The sequence below is a fragment of the Saccostrea cucullata genome, unplaced genomic scaffold, assembly GCF_032062105.1.
Source record: "Saccostrea cucullata isolate Sc308-1 unplaced genomic scaffold, CSIRO_AGI_Scuc_v1 ctg5173, whole genome shotgun sequence".
Taxonomy (NCBI): Eukaryota; Metazoa; Mollusca; class Bivalvia; order Ostreida; family Ostreidae; genus Saccostrea; species Saccostrea cuccullata.
The window spans coordinates 45,446-66,520 of NW_026935687.1; the positions used below are offsets into that span (position 1 = coordinate 45,446).

The window sequence follows — 21,075 nt, forward strand, 5'->3', positions numbered from 1 at the left end:
GACAAATTAATTTCACATTAGAGGACAAGCAACGAAAGATTTGAACGACCATAAATGTTAAATTACTTCTAAATTTACAGAATGATACACTTCTCAAACACTGAATATTGTTTTTCAATATACGCTTTTATAACAGTTGTAAGAAATGCAATAAAATGTCTGCTCCATATAGTAATTCTAAATATTTTTACATGCGACCTGCAATCAAAGTGCCAGGCTAAATATTATTTTCTGAAAGAAAATCACATGACAAGATTCACCAATGAGATCAAAGAGCACATGCTGATAAGCATTTTTAAAAAAAAAAAGAAATTGCTGATGTATCAGGGTTCAGAAATCAACAGATCAAGATCACATGACTTTCATTATCCAATCATTTGCTTCAGTCTAGGTCGGGTGTTTTGTTGCTGCTATTTATAGTTGGTGACTCGTCTGTGTAGATTTTAAGAGCTCTTTCCTTCCTTGGTGAGTAAGATGAACGCACTGTTCCACGGGCCATTCTGAAATAAAGTTTGAACATGATTTAAGATCTTATTTTTTTTAAACCTTTGAAAACAACTTTTTTGTAATTAGTACATTTACAAAATCTAATATATGATCTCATGGCTACATGTTTATGGATAAAGATAAAAGCATATATACAGTGAAAAAAAATGGCCCTATTACACAATATTGCATTTAAGACAACATTTTAACAATTGATTTACTGAAAGGAACTTTGAAATATTATACAAAATTTTTCAATAAAAAAAAACATCCAGATTAGAAAAGTAAAGTTTCACTATAATAAAATATGGTTACAGCAAAACCATTATAATCAATTTATGTTCACAGCAGAGATTAATACTTCCTGTATTTTGAAACATTCTTAACTATAAGAATAAATTGCAAGTCTGACAAATCCCGGCACTTTGCTGTAATCCTGATTTACTGTATATGTTATAATGACATATTTGTTTCTTTTAATACCTGGCATTTTCCTTTTGTTGTAGTTCTTTCTTCCTGCTTTCTGAGAGTTCAGCCAACTTCTCTGTTTTATCCCTGGAAAAATACATGTATGATTTCTTGTTAAGTAGAACAAAATCCATATAACATCTTTAAAGTTTCAATTTTTTTATGGTATTAAATTTTTTGTACCAAAAACATTGTTTTTAAGATTCACTGACCATAGGATATAAGACAAACTTTACTCAAATTCACTTATAAAAATATCTTATGATTTTTTGATAAGTAAAACAAAATTCATATAAAATCTTCAAAGTTTGAGAATTTCTTTTAAGGTATTTTAAGGTAAATTTCTTGTACCAAAAAACATTGATTTAAGATTCACTGACCATAGGATATAAGACAAACTTCACTGAAATTAACTTAAAAATTGTCATAAAGTCATTATATCAAATTTTATCCCAAAAGGCATGCTAAAATTTAAATATATCAATAATTAGTTATATTTCGTTGGAAAATCATATACATATATTGCGTAAGGGAGTGAATGCAAGGAAAATGCAGCAGATATGGTCTAATTTTTCACTCCAAGAGTTATCTTTCCATTCATGCCATCAAAGTTTCTATCTAAGTTTTCCCTGTAAATTGATCACATTAGAACCAATCAATCTATCAACATAGAGCTTGGAAAACTAAACAAGCTATTTTGGCCTACCTGTTTTCATAAGCACAACATGAAAACCTACATTTCACAGGCATGTAGCAATGGGGGGCAGGTTTTTCAAACATTTTACTATATAAAATATACAATTTTCATTGAATGCCACTTTTTTTTTTTTTTTGCTTGTCTCGTTGTATTTGCAGTTAGGTGCATTTTTTTTCTCTGGCCACCCTTTTAAAATTGATGCTGCATCACTGATTCAACAGTGCTTTTTAAATTTTATTTTACCTGTAGTAGAGAACACAGCCATCATCAGAGATATAGAAAGGCCAGGAGTTAAAGCTGGTCACGTGGGGACTCCAGTCTGAATCACTGTGTATCTCCAGCAGAGAAATGTCACACGGAAATGTACCTCGTCCCTGTAGGAAATAACATATAGGTGTATCATACATTTCAAAGGTTGGACTTCAACAGACACCAAATGTATTCAGAATAAAATTCACTAATAATATTTGGCTGATATAGCTGTAGAGAATATATATGTTATTTATGATGTCCAGCTTTTTGCATTCTAATTCTTCTTGACTTTGTAATTAAAAAACATAAAACTAACTACACAATTATGCCATTGAAAGTACCGGTATAATAGTATTGTACAATCTCACTAATTTCCGTGGCGGTTTTATTTGCGTGGTTTTCGAGGTATGAAGAGACCCACGAATTTATGTCTACCATTAAATTTAATTTTTTACATAAATTACTGCTGAACCACGTTCAGTAGTAATTTATGTGAAAAATTGCATTTCGTGGTGAACCACGAAATCAAATCCCAATGACCAAATATATTTTCCTCAAACCACAAAATCTGGCCCCTTGAAAATATGTTATTTAACAGTAATTCAACTTGAAATCTGTGCTATGCAAAACCACACATTGTAGGAGAATATCGAGTTAAGAAGACCTTGCAGGACCATTTTTAGCCAACTGTATATTAATTATCTAATGAAGAATCATCATTAATTTTTTTGAAAATGTTACCTTTTCTTTGAGATCATCCACTAGCTGTTTGTGATGAAAAAATGACTTCCTGGAATGGGTCCAGTTCATACGTACTGGGTCTCCATCTCCGGACAAAAAATGGCGAGTTGTGATGTAGTGTTCATCTCTTCAGGCTCTGTCAGACAAATCAATTTGTTCAATTAAAGGATTTCTTCCTCTCTTTTTTAACTTTACTAAGTATAAAACCATGAACAAGTAAAAAAAAAAATAGTATTTTACACAAAGAACGTAAACTCTATATATTTTTTACATTTTAAATTTACAATCCAGCATTGCTTTTTGAGGGGAGGGGGACTGGGGATAAAACCTTTCAAACAAAAAATAACAATTTACCATCTAGAATTTGTAAGAAGACTTCCCAGTTAGCGAAGATATGGACTTCATCCTCGTAGATCTGATTGTCTACGTACACCGTTCCCGGATTTCTCCAGGTCTTCTTCCTCAGGCGACATCTAACAGGAAAAAATTCAAATCAAGTTCTGGGATACAGAATGAAAGAATTTCTAAAAGGATTGTACAGTTCAACTTCAGTCTCTCAAACTCCAGTATCTTGAATATCTTGGATACTGTATACAGGGTTATTTTCGCCCCTTGTTATTTTCGCCCTTTTACACTTGTGAGCAATTTTGCCCATTAATAAATTCGCCCACTCACACTTCTGTTTAAGAATTAATACTGTCATTTTTTTTAATTATAATAAATTTTTAATTTTAATTTTAAATTCGCCCACTTGTGACGAGGGCGAAAGGGGCGAAAATAAAACGGGGGCGAAAATTTCCCTGTATACAGTATATCAATTTGAAGTGATTTTTCCAATCCACTTTTATGTTCTTTTTTTTCGTTATAAATCTTAAGTATCCAGAAGCTTCGGATATCTAAAATATTTCTTCTTGGTCCCATATTGTTTGTGGTAAGGAGGTTTAATTCTATTTAAAACAATTTAACAGAAAAATATAATTTCAAATGACAATGCCTGTGCATGTGTATACTTCCTAAGTCTATCTTACAACCTTGCACTTCTAATGTCGTGAACAATAATTTGTCATCCAATCAAGCAAAATAATTTTTCTACATGTACATGTATGTTTACCTCTCCAGAGGGATGTCTATTCCACACTGCTCTTTGATCTCGGGGATAATCAGATTCTTTGATTTTAAGACAGACATTCCTTTGGCAAAAATGGTGTCAATCAAAAAAATTCCCAGGCTATAATTAGGAAAAAATTCTTTCAAAAAATGCAGTTAGAAATGTTACATCAAAATGGTTCTTTTTTTTTTTAAGGAAGGGATGACATTTGAAATACAAATCTCTACTTTTGTCAATAACAGTTCCAAAAAAATTAAAATCATCAGTCAGCTTAAGTGAGCATGTCCTGTTACAGTATTAAAATTTATCAAATTCTTCAGGTGTAAGAGAAATCCTTCAAATGCCATTTGTATCATTACTTAAGTTTTGTCTTCCACATTGACATTTTTAAACTTTACTTTCACACCCTTACCTCAGCATCATTCAGAAGAAGCTGATAGATTTTGATCCTGTATTCCCTTGGTTTTAAAGCTCTTCCCAGCTTGATATTCACCTGAAATGATCTAAAATAATTTTTTACCAAATCACAGCATATGAAATTATATATGGATAAAATTTCTAAATGTCCTTCACATACAAAATATTTCTCAAGAAAGAAATCTTAATTATCTCACAGTACATTTTCCTCGTGTACCATGATTTCTTTTTATATAAATTTTATAAGAAGTTTATTCATCACTCGCAGTCCTAATTATTGTGATCATCACACATGTTAAAAAAATAGATTAGTTCACATGCCTTTGCCTTTCCATCCTCATAAAATGAAAGTGTGTCAGTTAGTCTGATGCTTTCAAACTCTTGATTATTTGCGTACACACGATACACCTATAGGAAAATATAAACACAATTGTTCATCGTGCTTTTTGCTGGTCAGTACCACATCAAGAGTCTTATAGAAACTGAAAGGAACAACATCATTCCAGAATGAGATTTTATTGGTAATGTGATGACCAACACATTCCTTACATATTTTGATGTCACACGTGCTACATATAGCCTCAGCTTTATTTTTTTTTAATTTCATTTCAAAACAAAAATCACATATGCTGCCATCTTGTTCTATATCCATGACGTTATTATTTTGATAGAATGCCCTTTAACTCCTGCAAATGTTGTCCCACATTTCCTTTTTTATTGACGCACAAGATTGATATACAACAGTTTTATCTACTGTGTTTATACTTTGTTAAACTTCACTGTCACATATGTCCTACTTCGCTGAATTTTTGTTTATGAAAAAATCAGTCAGGTGACACTTTGTATTGGATTACCTTCAAAATACCAATTTAAAAATTGGCTTTATACACCATATTTTACATCGTTCTCTGAGTGATTAAGCATGTATCTAATTAATATAGTTTACAATAAAAAGTTTTCTTATTTGAATCCGGATATGTGGAACTATATTTTCAGACTACCGAGAACAAGACCGGGTAACAAGTGTTGATTTTTTTTAAAAATACGACTCTACACATACGGATAAATGAGGTAGTTAAACTTAATTAAAGGACAAACCAGAGGCCTGTTCAACAGAGCGAGCACTTGTAAACATTTCTATGGAGGTTAAAAGGAATTTTAGCAAGTGCTCGCAAACGTTTGCTTTGTTGAACAGGACGTCTTTAATTCCAACATTTTTCCCTCTGTGGAAAAAAAAACTTACCTGAAGCCAAGGTTCCAGAATGTCATGTTCGGTACATTTAGTAATGTTTAGCGTTAAGTTTGACGTCTTAATGCATCCTCGTTTGATCAAGTCTGTAGCACCTGTAAGAATTGAGAAGGAAATAAATTCAGACTTTGAAAGACAAAGAAATCATCCAATAGATAATGATAATGAGATCATTGAGTAAATTAAACATTTAAGAAATAAATTTAATTGTTAAAGATCCATTAGAATATGAACGATGACGCTTCTTGTCGGCATATTTATTACGATAAAGTATTACGTGATAGTGTTAAAACTAATAATGATCTCCTTAGAATAATGACCGAGTGGTTTGCATAATGAACCCGGTCATTATTCGACGGCCAAAAATTACCCCCTGTCACTATTCGACGTCGAAAAATTACTCTTTTTTCTTTAGAAAACCAGTCATTACCCCCCCACCCACCCCCCCACCCCGCGGTATTTAAGACGGTATTTCGATTTATTTTAAGATGATTATGTCAAGTAAAAATGGAAATATAAGGAATCACTGTCTAGTTTTGAGAGTATGCCAGGGACTTCAACAATAGTGGGAAACATGGGATAATTTTAGCCTTCGCCCGTTATGCAAATTATCCCGTGTTCCCCACTATTGTTGATGCCCTGGCATACCCTCAAAACTAGACAGTGATTCCTTAAATACGACAAACCATTGTGATCCATTTTTAAATTCTTTAGCACGCTTTAATTTTTGGTAAAAAATATCTCTCAGGTCCTTTCCTTCACTTCAAGGAGGAAATCCCTTTACAACCACACAACATAACGCCAATTTCTTGCGAATTTTATCCCTGACATCTTGTTTACTCATGATTTTAGTAATTTCCCGTTTTCTCTAGGAATCTAAGGAAACACAATTTTTATCAAAACTTTCTTCGCCAATGCTTGCCAGGTTTTTCCCATTTATGCGACTTTATACACCACATTGACACAAATCATTTTGAAGTATGTTGAAATGAATTCTTTATATCTACTTTCTTTTAAGAGGAAAGATAATTATTAGACCGTATGATATTGAAGAAACTTTCTATACTCGTAGTTCTTTTGCGATCAGGATGTTTTTGCTCTATGTACACAAAATTTAAAGTGTTGTTACACACATCTTGGGGCAACTTACATGTACATTTGCTTTAGTATTGCCTTACCTGCTAAAGTCTAAATAAAACCTTTCTGTCGGTGACCCAGTCCAAAAGAGAGCATGCGTGCACACTTCACATCAATATCCATTTATATTTACTTTTCAGTCTATATTTTTAACTCATATAAAAATGCTAAGGTACTGATAGCAAGGTCATTTAAATGTATTAAATGCATTTGATAGACTGATAACTGAGTAACTGTTGTGTTTGTATAACTATAGACAAGTATGTGTTTTTATATATCGGTCCTGTGTGGCAACGCACTTTGAAAAAATTACACACTTTAAAAAAAATTTTCAAAGTGCGTTAAAATTGGGACAAAATCAACGCACTTAAAAAAAAATTTCAAAGTGCGTTAAATTTGGAACCAACTCAACGCACTTAGAAAATTTTTTTTCGAAGTGCGTTAAGAGTCTACATCAATATATTTTACTTTGGAGACACTTGACGCACTTTGAAAAAAAATCATATTTTAATCATGGAAAGATTTTATTCGTTATTTATCTTTCAAAAAACTAAGCCTAACCATAATCTCAAAAATGAATTGATTTACTCCCGTCGAAAAGAGGAGAGGACGGGTATAAGATCCCTCAGTCCAAATCTTTATCTTTCCAATATATAGGTGTCAGTAACAAACGGGGAAGGGGAGCAATAAACCTAAAAGGGTACGCTGCATTTTCAATTCTTATACGATGTATATATCTTTCCAAAATAAAGGGGGGGGGGCTTAGCCCCCCCCCCATCCCCTCCCCTTGCCCTTCGCCCAGGCTCGATGTCTATGCTATACTCAAAGCATTCATATAATTATGTATTTACCTAACTGGTATAACGTTGAAAACTTTCAATAATAAATGAGTTAATTAAAACAGATGAAAACTAGAAATTTTAAGTACAGTAAAACGTACGAGAGAGAAAGAATTTTCATAGTTTTGAACAATCAAATTGACCCCTTTTTATTATGATAAATGCTAAGTTGCTTGAAGCTGTCCTATGTTAGTGCCCCCTATACACCTTTACATCTACTAATCAAAGACTAGAATTAAAACAAAAAAAAAAAAGAAAAAACGAATAAATGAACTTAAACAATCGTCACTCTTTTTTTCAAGACCCTTTAGTTTTCCCTTTTATTTTATCAAAATCTTAAATATTTAAAACATCAATATCTCAGGTCCTACAGTGACTTTATCATGAAAAAGTTATCAAACCAGGATCTGTTCTTTATCATACCGATTATTTGAAGGAATATTGATCAGTCTTTGCAATTTTTTTCAGAGTGCGTTAATATGGTCGATATTAACGCACTTTGAAAAAATTTTTTTTTCAAAGTGCGTTAGCTCTTCCTAAATTTTAACGCACTTTGAAAAATTTTTTCAAAGTGCGTAATTTTTCAAAGTACGTTGTAATAGTCCTGGTGAGGCTCAGTGGTTAGATCACCTGACTGATCATAAAGATATGGTACAGTTTGATTTGTAATCGATGTTGTAATTATGGTCAGTGTATAAAAACATTTAGGATTTAATTGTTACATCCAATATATCTTATAATCATATAGATCTTTTATTCAAAGTAATAACGAATCTTAATTTAAAATACTACATTGCATTTGTGTAATGGTTCCTAGTTAATTTGCAAAGAAAATGCGGTAAAAGTGTATAAAATGTTGGTTATGGTCAAAGAAAGAAGAAAAACATTTTCAACTTTAAAATCGTCTAATTTATTTAACTAAAATAATGATATCTTGTCAGAGTGAGAAGGGATATCAAAAGTCCCATCATGTGAGTATTTTGTATACTGCACCCCTAGATATAAACATCCATGAAAGCTCGATTGGTCACCAAATAATAAATAGTTACCTGGGAAAGGACCAGCTCTAAAACTTAAACTAAAAAAACCTGACATATAACCAGCATCTGAAACATTTTTGGAAAGATGCATTCTGGAATGCACCTTCCTTGTAGTAGTCTCCACTTTATTTTATGCAAATGGTTGAACAATACAGCTTAGAAACTATTTTTCTAGCATTTCTTTGTACTGGGCGTCCACATAAATTCCTCCCCAGTCGCCGCCTTGAGCGCGGTCTATTTCTTGAAGCTTTCCATTTTCTGTCACTTCCTGGATGGCCATGTCAATTGTACCACCTAAACAACTAGTGCTTTCATTATGCATGACTGTGATATATACATACAGGAATGTCTTTTTTGATATATTTAAGGCGTTTTTTTTTATTTCATATAAAGAATAATATTATAACATTTTATTGTACAACTGAACGAAATAAATATATCCTGTTTTCAGATATACGATACTACTTTACCTCCAGCGTCCAACACTATAAACCTTCGACCAGGCTGCATTGCACTTAAACAATCAACTTTTTTTATAGGTAAGCGCTTGAAAAAATCGCTGTTGCTTCGGGTTCCAAGCAAATCATAGAGCACTGTACATTTGATATACTGCTGCTTCGGGTACTAGGCAAATCATTCAGAAATAAGGAATACCCGCCTAAAATTTTTTTTAAAATGTTTGGACGTTATTTAAAAAAAAATGTCTGTAAATTTCAAATATTGATAATTTAAAAAAACTACCTTTTTAGCTGCTTCTTCCATAAACTGCTTTGCAGGCTCGTCCCATATAGCAGGGACAGTAAGAGTCCATGATGTTACTTCCTCATGCAAAGGCAGAAAAATATTATCTTTATGAAGGTTTTTTGAAATTCTCCAATAAATGATTTTGAAGTATCGTAAAGAGAAGGCAAAAACATATATGGCCAACATCTCTTTGTCTTCTATATCCTTTAAAATGGTATCTCTGGTAATTTTCTGAATAGATAAAGCATAAATATACAATTATTTTTATATGGCCAACATCTCTTTGTCTTTCATATCCTTTAAAATGGTATCTCTGGTAATTTTCTGAATAAATAAAGCATAAATATACAATTATTTTCATCACATATCAAATTGATCATCAATCGCCTACAAAGTCCATATATACCGGACTTCCTTTTTTATCATACAGGAACACTGTAAAATCGATGAAAGTAATAATGATATCTCTTCTCCTCTTCTGAGAATTCAGCTTACAAAGTTTTTGCCTTTGTTGAGAAGCAATGGACCTTTTCTCGGACATTATTTCAAAAGCATGCCAGGGCACATTGTATATTTTATCGATGTTCTTTAGTTGCTTATTCTTTATCTCCTCATGCTTCCTTGTTTAATCCATATAATTTCTGCAACAAAAAAATATTTTAATAAACAAGTTTACATTTCAACCTAAATGTAGAATCAAGGGAAATAAAAATACAAATATATGCACAAACAAGACGCCCATCGGCAACATTAAAATGTCTTAAATATCATGATTCAAGGGTTATATATACCAGTACCATTTACCTGCAGCAAAAAACGGCCACAATACCTAACGAGTATCTTTGACTCTGCTATAATAAAATATCATTTTTTTACTAGAAATTCTAACATATAATTTTTTTGTGGTGGATCAAGATTTGAACTATTTAGAATGGAAACTACCCTAGAATGCTTAATCAAAAATTTCAACCTTTCTGGCCCATAGGTTCTTTAAAAGACTTTTTCAAATGGTTTTATATCTATTTTAATGTATTTTTTATGTAGCCTTACCCTGAACCCGGAACCTTGGTTTAAACAATTTTGAATCTACCGGAACACTACCCCATTTTAATTCCACATATGTTTCAGTTTTACTGCTCAGTGGGCCTATTCCAAAAGAAGTCTATATAAGTTTAAATGTACAAAATCGATTCTCAATCGTAGCATCGCCCTATCCCTTGGCTCGTTGATTTGAAAAATTAGGAATCAACACTTCCTCAGAAAATAACCTAATGATTTACAGCTATTCTGGCCCAGTGGTTCTTTAAAAGACGCTTTGTAATGAACCCTTTCGATTTCTATTTTTTAATGCTGTACATTAAATAAACCTCTTGTGCATTGTCAGATTACATCCCTGCATAATGTGGTAAGTTTGACGACACAGCGAATAGTTTAAACTCGCAGATCGTTGAAGTTACATCTATTTTTTTTTTTATTTAATTTTTTTTTATTGTTCATCAATCTTTTTTTGTATTACATCTTGGTTCCAAAACAGTCCATAATTTAACATGTAAATGTAAATAGGATAACCCTACTTTGCTAGGGGGCTTAGCCCTTTATTCTGACAATTTAAATTTCCCTCTACCTATGTTGTACTAAATAAGATTAAAATTGATTACGTGGTTCTCGAGTAAAAGTTGGAAATGTGACATTTCTGAGGACGGACAGACAAAAGGTGCTCAGGACAACTCACTTTAGGTTTTATCTAAGCTGATCTAAAAAAAAAAAAAACTTCAAAAGGAAACACATTAAAAAAAAACAGCAATATAAAATAAAATTATTCAATCTAAATGTTGAGCTTTATAAAAAAAAAAGTAAAAGTCCATCGTATGAAAGTCTTCAATATTATAAAAAATATGAGGGTTGTCCCAATATCGTAGACTGGGCTCATATTTTTTAAAGATATTAATGTATCTTCATAAGATTTTTTTGGTGCATAAATCGTGTTCTTGGTAGATAAATTACGAGGATTTATCATGTACATTTGAAAACAATTTGAGTAATAAGATATAAAGTGATATCGTTCCCTAACACTCGGAGCATTCCGCAACGTCAAAAACGACAAACGTCAACGATTTAAAGTTTTGGAGAAAATATTCCAATTACCATCATCAAATTCTTTAATTAAACAAAACTACTATTGTTATAAATGTAACATATCTTGATTACTATGATATGATCAAACATAAAAATATGTCAACAAAGTAAATGCATGTACATGTATGAAAAAATAATAATTTGATTGATTGATTGATTGTATATTGTTTAAGTCCCTCTTGAGAATTAATTTTTCACTCATATGGAGACGTCACCGTATGCCTGTGAAGGGCTTCAAATTTAGACCTTTACTCGGCACTCAGGGCCATCGAGCAGTGAGGGTTCTTTATCGTGCCAGCGCCTACCGTGACACGGGACCTACGTTTTTAAGGTCATATCCGAAAGACCCGTGACTTTCACTTCTAGTGCCGAGCGCTTAGCGAAGGAAGAGTCACTACCTTTGTTTACGTCTTAGGTATGACGCGTTGCCGCGAACAAGAATCGAACCCGGGCCTCCCGATCACAAAGCGAACGCTCTACCACTAGGCTACCGTGACCGGTCAATAATTATTTGAAAACACTGTATTTCAACGGGGTTTTCCGTTAGAGATTTGTCTGTCTTCTCTAATGGAGTTGCATAGTGATAGTCTTGTCCGATTTTTGTCTTTTTTTATGTTTCCCTTTTTCACATACGCAGAAAAACCACTGCAGTCATGGTAAATACGAAGTACCAGAAAACATTCGGATTTCAACCCGGTGTAAATAAAACGTTTTAAAATTCATATCTGTTAAAGAATAAACACCAAAACTTGAGGAAAAATAGATAATAAAACAGTTTTAAGAATTTTCATTTCCATTTGAAAAATAATGAGTAGTAATTACTTTTCCTTATGTTTTTTAATATTATATACCAATTTTTAATTGCAACTTCTGGTTAATGCGCCGCCTTCTGACACAAGATAATAAAATGTGTCGTTTGAAAAGGAATTCTTTGTGTTGATACTCTATATTGGTCCATTAATTTGTTAGATAGTGTTGTTTTAATCTATGTAGAAAGTTTCATTGAAGGAGGACATCGTGTTCCTAGAAAACAACGCTTGTCTACGGAATTTTGGGACATCCTCCGTATAACATAAGTTGAAATAAGCTTCATTCCTTAAATCAAAAAGCACAGCATTTTATCATTCGATATCATGACTGCATTTCAATAAGTTTAAAATAAGGAAGTTTGATACTATTAATTTGCATCATCACGTAACAGCAAAATTGATAATATATTTCCTTGTGTATTTTGTCTAAATACATGACGGATGGGATTTCAAAAAAAATATCAAGAAAATCTCTTCTCACCACTTTCCAGGAACGAATTTCAATATAAAAAAACAAACACGTACCCGGTACTTTAAACGTCTGTCACCTAAAATAAGTTAAAACTTGATCCGATTGGCATTAAGATGAAATCAAATCGACGATTACATGTAATATCCCCTTGCATTGGAATTAGAGGGGATATAGTATATATTGGATCAGTGAGATAATTCCGTGTGAAACAGAAATTACGTAAGTTACATTGGGATTGATATCGAATGCTGCCTTGATTTACAGATATGCTCTTTGCAAGGGGATGCTCCGCTTTCCACTAGTTAGAAAAAGATTTGATAAATGAATGATCTGACAAAAATGCTCAAATGTTAAATGAAGTCCACTTGTAAACTAACGAAAAATAGTTTTTATTATATAAGAGACCGTTACAGATTTTCCTAACTAACCCCCACCCCTACCCTCTCCTTACTCACCCTATATACTTCATGAAATAAAGCAAAAACTTTGCATTATAGACCTAACCACTTATTTTAAAAAGCAATCGAAAAATATCAATGCAAATATAGCAATCTGAGGGTTAGCATTTTTAATTTGAGCAAAAAAACTGGTTTTCTAATAAATGAGTACAATTGGTTCCAATATAAATTCTCCCAGTTCGTCCGAACATTTAGTTAATGGTGTCAATGAGGAACTACAATAACCTTTTACCGTCAAAGTTAAACTACTCATGAATAGTATATATCAGTGTGATTTCAACGCGATTATCTTGTTGATGACCAAACACAAGATACGAAAATTTCTGAGTTCTTTTTTTTATTGAAGAATAAAGTAATCGTTCAAAAAATCTAGTTTTAGTAGAAATGCTGATATATTTATATAACCTTTCAACTTTCTAATACGAAAATGATATTTTTTTTAAAAATGTATTCTTTATTTTATTTCTAAATAAATGAATCCATTTTGACAATGTGTTAATGTCTTTGATATACATGTATCTAGATTTTTCGCATATCTTCAACATAATTTTAAGAGAAGTGAAGTTTTGTCGATAATTGAAAGTTTGGGGCTCCCGGAGTTGAGGTCCCTTGAAGATTACTGATACGACAAAGATTAAGAAAAAGCGGTCTTAATCTATGTTTATTGGTGTAGAAAACAAAATCAAAGTCGATTAGAATATTATTAGCAAAAACAAGGAGCTTCATTTTCTGAAATTTAATAACAATAACTACTATAGATTCATATATTTTAGGGGATTTTAAAATACTTAATTTATCATTGTGCTATCTTACAATTAACAATATATAAGCTCTTCAATATAGATTCGATTTATTTATTTTCCTAAGTATCCATCCAGCTAAAAGCTCTACAGGTAAACTGTATGTATGCTGAGGATATTTTTGTTTATTTTTATCTAGAGTGGCCTTTTTTGCTGTTGACCTTTTTACATTTTAAATCATTTGTGATCAAATTTTATTTTTCAAACTTTATGAGAGCATATAAATTTCAAATCTTCATTGTTGCTTCATACATTTATCGTGATTCCACTTCCTTCAGTGTAAAGAACAGCTAATTTTTTTAGTGACCATTTAGTAGGATCGGTACAAGAGTGCATGCAAGGAAACTAAAATTGCGGAAGAGATTATATTATCATATTATCATAAAATGGTTTTGAAGTGGTGTCTATGTCATTGTAAATTTTGATTGTGAGATGTACATTTGCAGCCAGTATTTTTCGAACTGTATCAAGTAGTTAAAATGGGCGTCTGTTCAATTCTCAGATTTATTTTACTAATCACTCGGATTCAATTTATCCACGGACAAGACGGTAGATGCTTCGGGTATGATTAAAGCATGATTTCGATATGATTTTTATCCATTACTGCAATCCATATTCTAGAACAAATTTATTTTGTTGTGTTGTTGAAAAATTCTTATCATTATCCTGATTCAAACTATGTTTTGATGTGTGTAATAAGTTTCTTAAGTCAAACAGTAAATTAAACAAAGGCGTTGACATATATAACAAAATAATTAATCTTTCTCTACATTGTATTCCGAGAAGAAAAAGATAATTTGATATGATGGTTATTTCTCTCAATTTGTACATGTAAATATAAAGAAAAATGTTCAAATAAAATTGTTAAGATATATATACATGCATTAAATTTCTTACTTTTTTCAGTTTTAAAGTATTTAAAATTAAATTAATATTTAAAATAGAATAAAGAACATGTATTTTTGATTTGAACACATAAAATCAAACTCAAGGAGAAATAAAACATCAGTATGTTGTTATAGTTTCTGGTTCAAACGAATAATTACATGTACATAGGAATATCAGTTTGGGGGACATTTTCAGTCAGAGAACTCTACAAATAAAATTTAAGTAAGCATTTTGAGTGAGACACAGCAATACCATTTTAGTTTGGTGCACTGCAGCATACAAGCTCCCTGAAGACCAAAAACGTCATCATGAACTCATGAGACATAACTAATAATAGGTAGAGCTAAAGAGGGTGTGTTTCATTCTTAGGGTAGCTAGCTAAGTTTTCTATTTCAAATTGTCTATCTTAAATTTCAAAATATTAATATCCGATAAAATATCAATAAAACTCATTAATGTCTTCCAATGCTAATCAGGCTCACCGCAGCTAGTTTTTGCTAACTATATATAAGAATGACTAAAACTCGTTCTTAGAGATGAATAATGTCATTTATTCAAATGATGAAATCAAAGACAATAAAACTCATTGCAAAATGATATTTCTATCAGTTTCAAAGTCATTCACCAGGAATACATATCTGTCTGTCTGCCTGCCTGCCTACTTTCAGCTATTTCATAGATGAAAAATGGGAAAATGATAATGACTAAGATTATTGTCCCTTCAAATAATAAACAAAAGGAAGTATTTCTCAAAACATTTTATATTGATGTCATTTTGCAAATATCAATTGTTCTTAAGCTTGAAAGGGAGATATCGAACAGTATTCAAGAGAAAAAGTCCATAAAACAATAAAAAACAGGAGCAGAGCAAAAACGGACCTCCAAAACATAAGAAGTGGGATCAGGTGCCATGGAGAAGTGAATATCGCCGGCCTACTGGTGACAACCGCTGTGTACTTCTTATCATGATAGGAAAATACAGTTTGTAACGGAAAATCCATCGTCAATTTGGTATATAAATAATGGACTAACAATAAGTATTAAAAATAACTCAGTCCACGAATAATTAAGTTAAAGACAAATTCCCTTTTCTGATATTTAAGTATCGCATAAGTATAATTTTTAGCGAGGATTTAATTTTGGCATTATTAGCGAGGGTGCCGAGATCGCTAAAATTGAATATCGCTATAAATTAATTGCATTTTATTTGTTATAACTTCTTTAACGTGCAATTTAAAATCGCTGAAATAACATCTTGCTAAAAATGAATTTCCTGTTTTTCAGGAAAAATCGCTAAATTGGCGTCTCGCTAAAATTTCAACTTATACGGTACATGTATAATTACTTCACTTACTATTAAGCAACGAGTTTATCTTTTATCCTTCTACAGTCCCTGAAACGTTCTACTTTCCCATTTTTCCGTTCGCTCACCGTTCGTTCACAGTTCGTTCAGCGTGCGTTTACCGTTCGCTCTTCGTTCACAGTATTGCGTTCACCGTTCACCGTGCGCTCGCGTTCACCGTTCACAAAACGTTCACGGTTCGCTCTTCGTTCCGTTTACTTTACGTTCACCTTGCGTTCACCGTTCACTTATCGTTCAGTCTTCATTGTCATTCGGAACTCCGAAGTGAAAGGACTTATCTTTTTGATGGTAAGGATTTACATGTTTTTTAATTAAATAACTTAGATATCGTGTTTGAAGAATAATTATTTCATTGGAAAAATTATCTAAGATATTTCTATTTCTATCATTATAACTCAGTTGTTACTTATTACATGAATTTTCCCTGGAAAATAATTAATACATTAAGTACCTACATGTATGTAGAACGATGCTAAAATATTAACTTCAAAAAAGGGCAATGTACAAATGTTTCACCCACGGCATCAAATGGATGTAATTTTAAAGAGGACAAAGTATTAATGGATGTATAATAATTAATCGAAGTCTTTTACAGAACAAGAATACATAAAAAAAAATTTCTACAGTAACGCGTATTTAAACTACATATAGGTTTGAGAGTTATGAACAGTACTGCAAATATTCAGTTAATTAAATATCTTTAGAGATAATTAAATTGATGATGTGGTTTTAAATTTTAGAAAAGACCAACTGTTTAAAATAGTCATTTATTAGAGAAGGAAAATTCCTTCCTTCACCGTACCTAAACATATGTTTAAAAATATGTTTTTTGCCATTCAGTATAATTTAGACCCCCCCCCCCCAGTTGTCTTTTCTCTTGAAATAAAATTCTTATTGAGTTTTAACGGTATATTTTAATTTATATTTAATTTTTATTGTAACAGAAGAAAATAAGTCTTAAAACCAACATCAAACAGTCATTAGACAATAGTATTTTAGTATAAACTTGTGCCGACAGAAGTATTTTAAATTGGCAAGGAATATGTTTCACATTCAATTTAAAACTTAATCCTTCCAAGTATATATTCGAATTATTTTTTTTCTGCAGGAATGCAAAAATCAGATCTAGAAATGATTGGGAAAAATATTAACATTTCTTTGAATACTAAGTGACTTTTTGCCTTCGGCATGTTCGGTGAAACGCGATTTCCACATCTCCACTGTGTCGAATTATTTTGATTGACAGCACAAGAACGCAACTACAAATGTAGCACGGACTTCCTGAGAACTGTGTGAACTTGATGATGGAAAATAAAAGCCAATGATAACTGTCAAATCGATTTGTTATTCTTTATAAAAAAGATTACCTTTATTGCTTGGAATATTTAGGAAAAATAATATGAATTTTTATTTAATACAATATATATCTGAGAATCTAGGGGATTATCTCTCTCTCTTAATGTCTCTCTCTCTCTCTCTCTCTCTCTCTCTCTCTCTCTCTCTCTCTCGTACATTTCTCTGTTCAATAAAAATTATGACAACACATTACTTATTTAGTTTTGAAAATTTAATCTACGCATGTATTACAAATAATTTGAATGCCTCTTTCCAACATCTTGACCGAGTATAATCACGGCTCGGAAATGTCTACAGATACATATAGAAGTTAGCTAAAATAATCGTCATAAAAGAATAAAACGCACATGAATATAGAATATTTTGCAGTAGAATTTAAATAAAAAGAGATTTTTTATGCAGTACGATAACAGTCAATGTCAACAGATAATTGTGAATTTTATTTTACTCAGAATCGCTTTGGCATGGAAATACATGTACGGTTGTTTCAACCCCGTACAATGTAATTAATTTATTCTATAAGTAGTAGATTTATCTTCAGAAGTCCACATTGTTTTATTAGTGAAAGAATAAGCATACTTATTTACTATATCGGTAGATTAATTTATTTTTTAACTACACGCGGTAACAAATACACATTTGACGGCGATTAAAATCATGCTATTAAAATATCGATTTAAACATAGGTATATGCAGAAAAAAAATGTTTTTATTTATTTATTTATTTATTGATTAATTCATTAATTAATTTATTTATTTATTTATCTAATGTTTATCTCAGTAGTAGTTTCATCTTCTGAAGTCCACATTACAGTACAGTAAAACACGTTTAGTACGAACACGGATATAGCGAATTAACGGATATAGCGAAGTTTTTCTTGGTCCCCGGCAAAATTATTAACAAATCTTTGTAAAATTTTACGGTTATAATGAACTCGGATATAACGAATTTACGGATACAGCGAACTGATTTTGATTCCCGTTGAGGTTAAATATAATGAATTTTACATCTTTTATAACGAACTTTCAAAGATTTCAAAATTTGAATAATTGAACTGACTTTATTTTCTCTCAGCATTTGTATATAAAATTCAGTTCATAATAAAACCTTAGTAATCGAAGGTATGTTTTGTAATATTTGTTTCCCTAACATATTTGATAGTAACACTTGAAGGAAAACATGCATATTGCGAATTCGCTATACATGGTTATACGAATTCGTTATACGGATATAACGAATTACGGACATAGCGAATTAAATTCACAGGTCCCCAGGACTTCGCTATAACCGTGTTTTACTGTATTTTATTAATTTAAAGAATTAGCATAATTATTTACTATATAAGATTAATTTATTTTTTAACTACATGTACACGCGGTAACAAATACACGTTTGACGGCGATTAAAATCATGTTATTAAAATATCGATATAAACATACGTATGTGCAGAATTTTATTTTTATTATTTATTTATTTATCTATTTATTTCTCTTTTGTTTATCTATTGTTTATTTATATTTATTTACGATATTTGAACTATAGAATAAAAGAATAATTTCAATGCAAGGAAAAGACCAAAGGCATTCCGAATAAATCGTTCATCTTGCGTTCACCGTTCGTTCACCGTTCACTTTGCGCTCGCGTTCGCGCTCTGTTCGCGTTCTGCGTTCACTCACCGTTCACCGTTCACACATGGTTCACCAAGTTGCGTTCACCGTTCGCACATCGTTCACTCACCGTTCGCTCTGCGTTCGTTCAGCGTTCGTTCACCGTTCACCGTTCGTTCACCGTTCAGATGGGAAAGTAGAACGTTTCAGGGACTATAAGTATGTTATTTTTTCTCTCCAATCTTACAATGAAAAACAAAGTATGATTCCGAGGCCACTGAACATCACAAAGAGAAAAGAATAAAAGAATATTTCAAAATTGAGATATGCTGTTTATGACAAATGAATATGAAAATACTTCTTCATGCAGTTGTAGGCTTTTGAAATTTAACGAATATAAATAACTATTCTCTGTTACCACTGTGACTTGTAAAGCGTTGTCACTTTTTCAAATTTGTCTGGAGATAACATCCTTCTAAAGTGTATGCTCTACAAAAAAGATAAACATTGCTCGATTAAATTAATGTTTAGAAGGTATGTGACATGGAAAAAGTGTAAAAATTTGTATTTTTTCTTATGAAAAATGCAAAATTCTGAAATGTCCTAAAATGAAAAGTAATTGACTCACTAAGAAAGTGTACGCTAATGTATCGAAGATTTGAAAATTTACATCCTTTTTTTTTTTTGTTTTATCAAACTAATTTCGGGAGGAGAAAACTGAACCGTAAAAATTAATATTATGCTTATTGTATTTTAGACCATTAATATGTTGCAGAGGATTTGAATACGACCAGGAAAGAAATATTTGCTCTCGTAAGTGTAATTCTAGTCTGTCTTAGCCGTCCTCTCTTTCTTACTTTAAAACAGTCTCAATCATGATCACGTCATTTGACTGTTTTATATTTTAACACATTTCTTACATTTATTACATACATGTATATAGCCTGTGAGTATCCGATGTTCGGTTCAGAATGCAAAGGGATTTGCAATTGTTCTATGGAAAACTGCAACAGATTTCACGGTTGTTTTCTCAACGAAAACATAACGGGTAAGTGATAAATGTAATGAGGGTTTTTTTCTGGTAAAGGATTGATTGATTGATTGTATTGTTCAATGTCCCTCGACAATTTCTTACGCATATGGAGACGCCACCAGTTGCCGGTGGAGAGCTGCAAATTTTCTTCTATACTTTGCACTCAGGGTCTAAGGCGATACGGGACCTCGGTTTAATACAGTCTTATCCGTAGGACCGCTCTATACGTCCAACAGTGGGATTTGAACCCGCGGAGTAAGAATCAACTCTTTTATTACTAAACTTTAGAGCAGACGCTCTTAAACACACAGGCGACTCTGGTAAAGAAAGTCTATAATTAATGTAGCTAGCAAAAATGCAAGATGGCATTTCCTTGATTAATCATCAAGAAAATAAAAAATAACATATAACAACATGTAAACCATGCAAATACATTGATGTCTTAAACAACATTTAAAATTTTCATGTTTCAGTTACTATCCAGACTTCGTACAAAGGTATTATATATGACAAATTCAAAGTAAAAAATGTAATAATTTGGAAAAATCATATAAAATTGTAAATTTCATTAAATAAATAATAAATATTTTATACAACAATTTGCAAAACTATCACAGTCATCAAGCATGTCCTTGACAGAAAATTATATTACTTTTATTTAGAATTATATCATTTTTTTTAATTGATAGTTTCAACAGTTGTAAGTACAACTAACATAGATGACAGCAGTGTTCAAGATTTGACATCAAAATCATCGAATGCAATGACTACGATCACAAGAAAGCAAACTCATGGTAAGCAGGTGTGAAGGTATTACAGAACAAATGACGTAGGGAACATTTAAAAAAAAGAATCATAAGATATTCTTTCCACATAAGCAAAATTGCTTAATTAAATTACATTTTACATATACTCAACGAACAACTGTTAACGATAAACATCTCTGAAAAAAGTGTACCTGAAACTATCCGTAC

At 31.7% G+C, this 21,075-nt stretch overlaps 1 protein-coding gene and 1 pseudogene across 1 annotated transcript; one reads left to right on the top strand and one right to left on the bottom strand.

Annotated features, from left to right (window-relative positions):
* Positions 1-307: 307 nt before the first annotated feature.
* On the bottom strand, positions 308-5,438 carry LOC134243572 (ubiquitin carboxyl-terminal hydrolase 47-like; annotated as a pseudogene).
* An 8,871-nt stretch (positions 5,439-14,309) lies between these two features.
* On the top strand, positions 14,310-21,002 carry LOC134243573 (endothelial cell-specific molecule 1-like). The gene is made up of 4 exons (XM_062725825.1): positions 14,310-14,415; positions 19,826-19,881; positions 20,012-20,116; positions 20,791-21,002. Exons 1-4 carry the CDS (start codon positions 14,333-14,335, stop codon positions 20,907-20,909), a joined length of 363 nt encoding a protein of 120 aa, XP_062581809.1. The 5' UTR covers positions 14,310-14,332; the 3' UTR covers positions 20,910-21,002.
* The last annotated feature ends 73 nt before the right edge of the window (positions 21,003-21,075 follow it).

What these genes read in the sequence shown, in the direction of transcription:
- LOC134243573 (XM_062725825.1), top strand. Translation starts at nt 14,333, where the DNA reads ATGGGCGTCTGTTCAATTCTCAGATTTATTTTACTAATCACTCGGATT. An exon ending in CAAGACGGTAGATGCTTCGG is followed by an intron (nt 14,416 to 19,825) that starts GTATGATTAAAG and finishes ATTGTATTTTAG; the next exon opens with ACCATTAATATGTTGCAGAG. An exon ending in TCTCAACGAAAACATAACGG is followed by an intron (nt 20,117 to 20,790) that starts GTAAGTGATAAA and finishes TTTAATTGATAG; the next exon opens with TTTCAACAGTTGTAAGTACA.